Source organism: Chrysochloris asiatica, unplaced genomic scaffold (assembly GCF_000296735.1).
Source record: "Chrysochloris asiatica unplaced genomic scaffold, ChrAsi1.0 scaffold00030, whole genome shotgun sequence".
Lineage (NCBI taxonomy): Eukaryota > Metazoa > Chordata > Mammalia > Afrosoricida > Chrysochloridae > Chrysochloris > Chrysochloris asiatica.
In genome coordinates, this window is record NW_006408548.1 from 13,322,547 (window position 1) to 13,330,512 (window position 7,966).

General features: G+C 36.4%; 1 protein-coding gene across 1 annotated transcript in view; it reads left to right on the forward strand.

The window, feature by feature from the left end:
* NEK10 (NIMA-related kinase 10) overlaps positions 1 to 7,966 on the forward strand; it is a 417,902-nt gene that overhangs the window by 364,476 nt on the left and 45,460 nt on the right. Inside the window, 2 exon segments of the mRNA XM_006851613.1 lie at positions 1,329 to 1,362; positions 3,596 to 3,715. Coding sequence (XP_006851675.1) covers positions 1,329 to 1,362; positions 3,596 to 3,715 — 154 coding nt within the window.

The window sequence follows — 7,966 nt, forward strand, 5'->3', positions numbered from 1 at the left end:
AAGGTGGAGGGTCAGAGAAAAAGAGGAAGACACCCAACGAGATGGATTGGCCAAGTGGCAGCATCAATGGGCTCAAATGTGGCAACAATACTGAGGTTGGCCCAGGATCAGGCATTGTTTCATTCTGCTGTGCATAAGGTCATTATGAATTGATACCAACTCGATGGCACCTAACAACAACAAACTAGTTAGTGACCAAGGTATAAAAAAATGGATGTCTCTCTGATCCGAGTGTTAGTTACATCAGCCACTTTAAAACGCATTTGGTCAAATGAGAAATGAGTATGCTCTGGGGCCCAGTAATTTCATTTCTTGTTTTCTAACCTAAAATAACTCTTGCCCTTAGCACAATGAACATGTATACTCAGTGTAATATCACTTATAATTATGGCAAACTGAAATCAAATACCCATAAGTGAAAATTGATTAAATAAACCATGGTACATTCAGAATATGCAGAGCAACTAGATGGTTATAAAGGATAAACTATAAGTTTTACTAAAAAAAAGAAAAAGTAAAACAGCATGTATGATGTGTCACCATTTATTTAAAACAGAAGAAAGTGTTAGGTATTTGTTTTTGTAGTTTAGTTCCAACATCATGGAGAGCCCTGTATAGGGTTTCAAAGGCTTTAAATCTTCAAGGTATCAGAATGCCCCACATCTTTCTCCTATGGAGTGACTGGCGGGCTTGAACTGTGGACCTTGTGGTTTGCAGTCGAGTGCTTATTGTACAGAGCCAGCATTGATAATACTATAAGATTTTTTATATTGTGGATCTCATACTCTTTTGGGAATGACCCTCTGCAAAGGACGTATTTTGTATATTTCAAATGAGTAGACCCTCACTACATCTGATACATTCAGAAATTTTTCTATTCTGAAGTTCCATTTCATTTTTCTTTTTCTTTTTGAATATTTGTCATGGCCCGTTAAATTTGTTTCAGGGCGCAACCACAGTTTGAAAAGTACTGGTCTAAAGGTATGTATTGCCTACATGTGGTGAAGTGTACATATAGCAAGCTGATGCCAAGGGTTACTTTGGTGGAGGCGGCGGCAATGGACGGGACCTTTGGCCTCACCAGTAATATTTAGTATTTTATAATACTTTTTGTTTTGTTTTTACAAGAAGCATGTGTAATTAAATATTTTTGAAATTATTTTTTTAGATGGTCAGGACTCAAAACTGTTTTCAAATGGCAAGCATTTACTGGGATTGAAGAAGTAGCAGACAAAGGATTTTTCTTGCTTTGTTTTTTAAGTTAAATTGCATAGTTCAGTAGTTCAGAAGAGGCGCTCCAGCTAACTATCTCTGTTTATTTATTTAAGGCCACAAATGAGTACATTCTTGTGGCAAGACAGAGTCAAACCTGTGTAATTTTCTACTGAAAATGTTATCACAAACCTAAGAACTGCGCCATACTGTGAGATTTTCACTCCCTTTCTGTGTTAAGTCTATGAATCAAAAACATAGTCTATATAGAAGCAGTTGAAATCCAACCAGTCCTGTTTTAGAAAGTGCAAAGGTAATGTACCTCCATCGACGTGACTGCATTACATGGACTCTGGTGTTTGGTATTAAAAACCAAAACAACAAACTCATTGCCATCATGCTGATTCCGACACTTAAAAATCCCATAGGATAGAGTAGAAATGTCCAGTGGGGTTTCCAAGACTGTAATCTATGTAGACAGACTGCCACAGTTTCTTCCATTGAGTGGCTATTGTTGTTGTTGATAAGTGATAAGTACACTGGAGTCAATTCCAACTCCAGTAGCGTTCCTGTATAGGGTTTCCGAGGAGCAGCTGGTGAGCTTGAACCGCCAACCTTGCAGTTCACACAGCTTTGCAGTCTGGCGCAAGAAGCATGACTGTAGGAAAGATGATATATGTACTGGTGGTAACACTGCACATGTATGCAAGTAATCCCAGTTCTCTGCTTCCAGTGTTACATTCATTCTTTCTTGCATTGTCTTCACATTTTTTGTCTAAAAGACTGTTTGTTATAGCTTATTTTGATGATAAAATAATTGATGTACAAAAGGAGTTAGACAAGTGTCTAATGAAAATAGATGATCTAAGCTTCAAATATTTAAATGAGACATTTACTACAGAGTAACTAGAAGTAGATTATTTCTTGTGCAAATTGCTGAACTTATTTATCAAAGACACCAAGAAAGAAAATATTTCCTTATATTTATATGTTCATTTAAATGAGTCATTTACTGCAGATTAACTAGAACTAGATTATTACTTATGCAAATTTCTGAATTTATTTAGCAAAGATAGTGTTTCCTTATATTTATATGTTCTCTTTTTTGTGTTTTGAGTCTTAAATGTAGGTTTGTATATGCTTACAATAAACAATCACATTGTTTCTCTTTTAACATTTTGAAAACAACTTTTTATGGTAAAATATGCATGCTTTCTCAGAAAACTGTTATATGAGAAAGGTTTTTAAAAATTGTAGCTATTGTTAAAGCAATGATTGTATTCAAATTTAATACCATATAAACTCAAAGGAGAAGAGTTGTTGTTGTTGTTAAGTGCCATTGAGTTGCTTCCGACTCATACACACCCTGTAGTGAGTTTCTGAGGAGTGGCTGGTGAGCTTGAACTGCTGACCTTGTAGTTCAAATCAACTTTGCAGTCCAGCACATTAACCTGCAGTGAAGTATGGGGGGAAGTAAAAGGGAAATTGCAAGAAAAGTATTCCAGAAAGTGTGCTGTAGCTTACAGGAGAAGCTGAAAGAGCCAGGAGCAGGCAGACAGGGAGGACAACATATATCCATGTATCTAAAGTCTCCTTTCCATTTTTTTTTCCAGTGGGATAGGAGGTGAGCAGAGGCAGAGATAGCCTTTTTAGCTAATCTTGAGCTCAAGGCCATTCCTTTAAATAACATTACATTAATCAAAGTTTAGAATGAACTACTTGTGGTTATAACACATGAATCTGGAAAAGGCACTCATATGCAATTACACACCAACCTAGCCCCAAACTGTGCAAGTAGGCTGGCTCAATGATAAAAAATTCAGGATAAATTATAAATGTGTCCTACTTACACCAGGAGAAAAATCTGGGTGAAAATTATTATTAGAACTAATCAAGGGTTTGCAAGTTGCTTCATTAAGATTTTTTTTTTTTTTTTGCTTCAGTAAGATATGCTCTGTAAAATCACCTGTGCAGTGTTTGCATTAAGTAGTTGTAATAAAATTCATTTTAAAATATGCTACTAAGGGAATAATGAATTTAAAGTCATGCTAGCTGGTTAACTACATCCATCAGATTGAGTAGTCACAATAGCCACAACACCACTGAGCTTGGTGGCAGCCTCCTCTAATTGCAGGCAAAGTGTCAAAAAGATGTCCAGTCTTTCAAACGTTGTGACAGTTAATGTCATTTTGTCACTTAAAGGAGTGAATAATAAGAAGAGTTGTGCATTATAGATCAAAATATTTAAGTGTTATGGGGTCTCTGCATACTCTTTCATTGGTAAGAAAAGAGTATTTGCTTAAAAAAATTTTTTTCCAGAATTTTACCCTGTTTTTCACTAATGTCACTTTTAAAAGAGAAAACTGGGTTTCATAACTAACAGCAAAATTTACCATCTTCAGCCTCTGCAGGGATTGCTGTGTCCCAGAGGAAAGTGCGTCAGATCAGTGATCCTATTCAGCAGATCTTAATTCAGCTACATAAAATCATCTATATCACACAGGTCAGTGTTCCATTTCCTTATTTTCTTCCCATTGGAATGCAAATTTGGTGCTAATATTGCTGAATAACTAGTCTGATATATTTTAATCAGGAAGAATGTTTTGTTCATATTCTCTCTAACACTTTGACTTAGCATCTTAGCTGAGAAGGTAATAGGGTAAAAAAACCAAGCTACGTATGTCAGGTTTTCCCTGTGACTTCTAATGGTTTGTGCCCAACCTAAAAACAAAAACAAAACACTGTGACACACATGGCTCTTTAGAGTGGGGGGGTGAAAATGAGGACACAGTTTCAGTGCAAGACAGATGACTAAATTATGTGGATGTGTTTCTTTAAGTGTTTGATGGTGAACGAGAAATCTAATGAATAGGGAAAGCAGATTAAGAAACTATCTAGGACTGATCAAGAGCACTCAAGGATGGGTATAAGAATTTTCTAAAGAGCTATGCTGGAGAAATTTGCAGGGAAGCGTTCCTTCTAGGGTATAAGGAAGTCATTCATGGGGACGTACCATGCTGTGGAACTTGCTGGAAGTCAGTTTGTGAGGGTGGTACCCCGGTAGATTACCCTTGATGGGGCCAAGGTAGGTTTTGTACCATGGAACATACTGGGAACTGAAAGGATTGGTGCCATCAAAACTTCCTAGGGGTGTGGGCTGGGGAGATGTTAGTAGTACTAGGTATTTCACATTCTAGAAACCTTTTTGGCAATGTAGTTCTCCTAGATAGGAACACCAACAAGCTAGAAAGAAAAAACACCCTAATGCATTCTACTAATAATGCTTTACATCCTTTTAGCTGTTTAGTGAGAAGTGTTTTAGTGTCACAAGCAGGGTAATGAAGATAGGCTTGGATCTCAGAGGCAATGAATTGACATCTTTGGCTTGGTGGATAGAACAAGGAACTCTTTTCGCCTGAGACCTACCCACATCTATGTTCTAGGGCTGTTCTTCTGACTCCTTCCTGTAGCCTGAAATTTTTCATTTATCCTGGGTTTGGGTGGTTGTTACATGCCATCGAGTTGTTTCTGATTCATAGCAACCCTGTAGAGGGATTCTGAGTAATGGCTAGTACGTTTGAACTAACCTGTGGTTAGCAGTCCAGTGTTTATCCAGCACCACCACACCAGCACTATTGGGTAACTTGGCTCGTATCCATCAAGTTTTCTTCCAAATCTGGTATTCTTTTCAGTCACCCTGAAGGCAAAACTGTTTTCTCTGTGTTCTCCTGTCAGTGTTTCTCTTAAGCATTCACATGGAATTGTCGAATGAAGGAGAGTGAAGCGGTACAAAGAAATGTGAGGGGAAAACTTAGTAAGCCAAGATACAGTTTGTCAATATTTATGACTATATTTAAAAGTGCATTTCCATTTAAATACTATAAAATATTGGAGCCCTGCTGTGACACTGTAGGATAAGCAATGGCTTGCTAACCACCGGTCAGCAGTTCAAAACCACCAGCCACTCTTGGAAACCCTATGCAGGGTTGCTGTGAGTCACAGGTATACAACAAAAAAAATAGGAAAGTTATACATGTATTCTTAACTTTAGTTTCATTGTTCTTGAATGCCATCAAGTTGGTCCTGACTCATAGCGATGTATATAGGGTTTCCAAAGCGTTGCTGGTGAGTTTGAACCACCAACCTTGTAGTTCAAACTGACCTTGTGATCGAGTGCTTATCCTACAGTGCCACATCAGGAAGTAGCTTTAATAGTGTTTTACTTCTACTAGTAACTATTAAATTGAGAGAAAATGCCATTTGATATTTCCATACAGTTTCCGTATGCCTGTCTTGATAATTTTTATATAACAAAAAATTTTAATGGATGCATTCCATTTCTTTACTGCATTTCAAAGTGTTTTAAAAGCAAGAATGAAGTTATTATAAATATCCTGTTACTGTATATTTAAACTGCCATGGTAATGTATGGTTTCATAATTTTTGGCACAATGGCACTCCTGCAAGTTCTGATATAACCATTGTGAGCTTTAAAATACATTATTAGAATACTTAAAGTTTCTGACATTGCACATGGTAAGGAATGACTTCTTTTTGGAAAAATTTAACTTATCGTATAAAACAAAGTCAGTGTCTTTGAAATAAAGAGGAAATTACAAGTCTAGTGATTATACTAGTATATTTGGTACAGTTTAAAATCCAGGGTCAGTTTTCTCACTCTCTGATTGCATAGGAAAGCTGATGCAATTGACAAAGGAAGCAAGCAAGCAAATCCTTCTTGTTCACATATGAACGTGCCAATTCAAACTCACAGACTTATATAGTGGGGCCAGATACCTTCTGACTACCAACACATAAACAATACAGGGGAAACCTCTTACTTTTGACTGGTTGTGGCCTTTCTTGTCCAGTTTCCATAGAGAACAATCTATGAAAATCATCTATTTTAAATGGCAGGATGTTAAAATCCGTACCCTTCCTGATTTGACACCTGTTTTCATCTAAGCAGGAAAGGGAATCTTCCAAACAGAAAGCTAAGAACTAAATTAGTGGTTCATTTCCATTTGCCGGAAACCCAAATCTCTCTTTGAGTATATAAGGTGATCAAAGTTCATATGTTAAGTTTTATGTGTATTGTTTAGGTGAGATTTGTGCAACCATCTTAAACATTAGGTTTAACTCAATAGGCTTTGATTGTTTTATTAAATACATGGTTTGAAATTGGCATACATCAGCTTTGAAAAATATCAAGCATATGCCTCTTAAAAAACAGCCAGACCGCATGGTTGGAGCTCCTTCAAACTGCCACTTTAACAACCACAGTTGTTGCCGGCAGGGGGGAAAATGTGATCAGGAATAAAATTGTGCTGTCCTCAGATGAAAATTATACGGCTGTCATCAGTGAAACATACTATTTCTTCCACAGTAGGGATTGTTGTAGTGAGAAACCACTCAAACCTTAAAATGAAATTCAAAGGATTTACTCAGCTTTTAAAGATCTATTCCAATGAGAAAAATATCTAGGTCATGCATGGAAAACATGGTGGCTCTGAAGAAAGTGACTCAGGGAAAATTGTTATAGTGCCAAATGAGGAAGTTACAACAAAAATTACTGATAGGTTAAACCCTCATTGAGATCAGAAGAGTGAGGGTCAAAGCGAGGAAACTGTTACTGTTGGATACATATTCTTAGGTATGTTTAGGTGGACTAGAAAGATTGATAACAGGGATTAACTATGAAAATTCATGTGACCACAGAGATTTACAGACATAGTCTCAAAATGCTTATAATGCATAACTTCCAGAACAGGCTGTAAAAACATCTAGTTTGATGTACAACATTTTGGGTATGATCTGGTACCGAGGAGGCTGGTGATAAGAATAAGAATTGGTACCAAAGCTACTTGCTCAGAACTGCTAGCTCAAATGAAATCCTTACTGTAGTCTGGGGAATTCAGATAACAGGTTGATGCCCAAAATCTTTTATTGAAGATCTTGTTTCTACATCCCTGTCATGAAAAGAGTATTTATTAAGACATTTTGTACAAATGCATTTGTATGAAGCCCCTCTCCTTTGGTGCATCCCTTCCACATCCTGACTCGACTGCCGAAAAGATAGCTCCCTAGCTTACTGAGATTACTTCCAAAATAATAAGTCTAAAGAGCAGGCATTGTTAACTGTGGTTTTAATTCTGTTGAATGTGGTAGAAACATGGGTTTAGTTCAGGCATTTTACTTTGTTCAGAAGTTCAGGAAAACTTTCTTACATGATGTGTGAGAATGTAACCACTTATACTTTCTCCTCTGGATGTCTTCCTTATTAATGGCAAGAGTTCCTGAGATTGAACAGAGTAATATATTAGGTGTAAGCTGTGTTTTTGAAATTGGCTCATGTTCCAGAGTTGTAAATTCTAAGAGAAGTTTTATAATTTATATATTTATTTTGATGATTTGTTTAAACTCTCTTTTTAACATTTAGAGAACTCCCTTTCAAGCAGTAATATGACAAAATACCAACAGCTTTTATAAGATGTTCGTTTAAATAGTTTTATCCAATGGGGACTTGTGGCCTATGGGTGATCTGTATTTTTAGAGATAACAAGAGAATGCAGTTCTTTAGAAAGAACCTGTATATTATACAAATTTGAGTAAAAACTGGTCTAAAATGTACAGATAAGATTCCATTTTTTCTGTTTTTACTTTGTGAGGTATAGTAAAAACAAACAACAAACAAAAAAACCGAATCTTTGGATATATGACTTTGAAGAAATTATTATCTTCTCTAGAGTTTCTT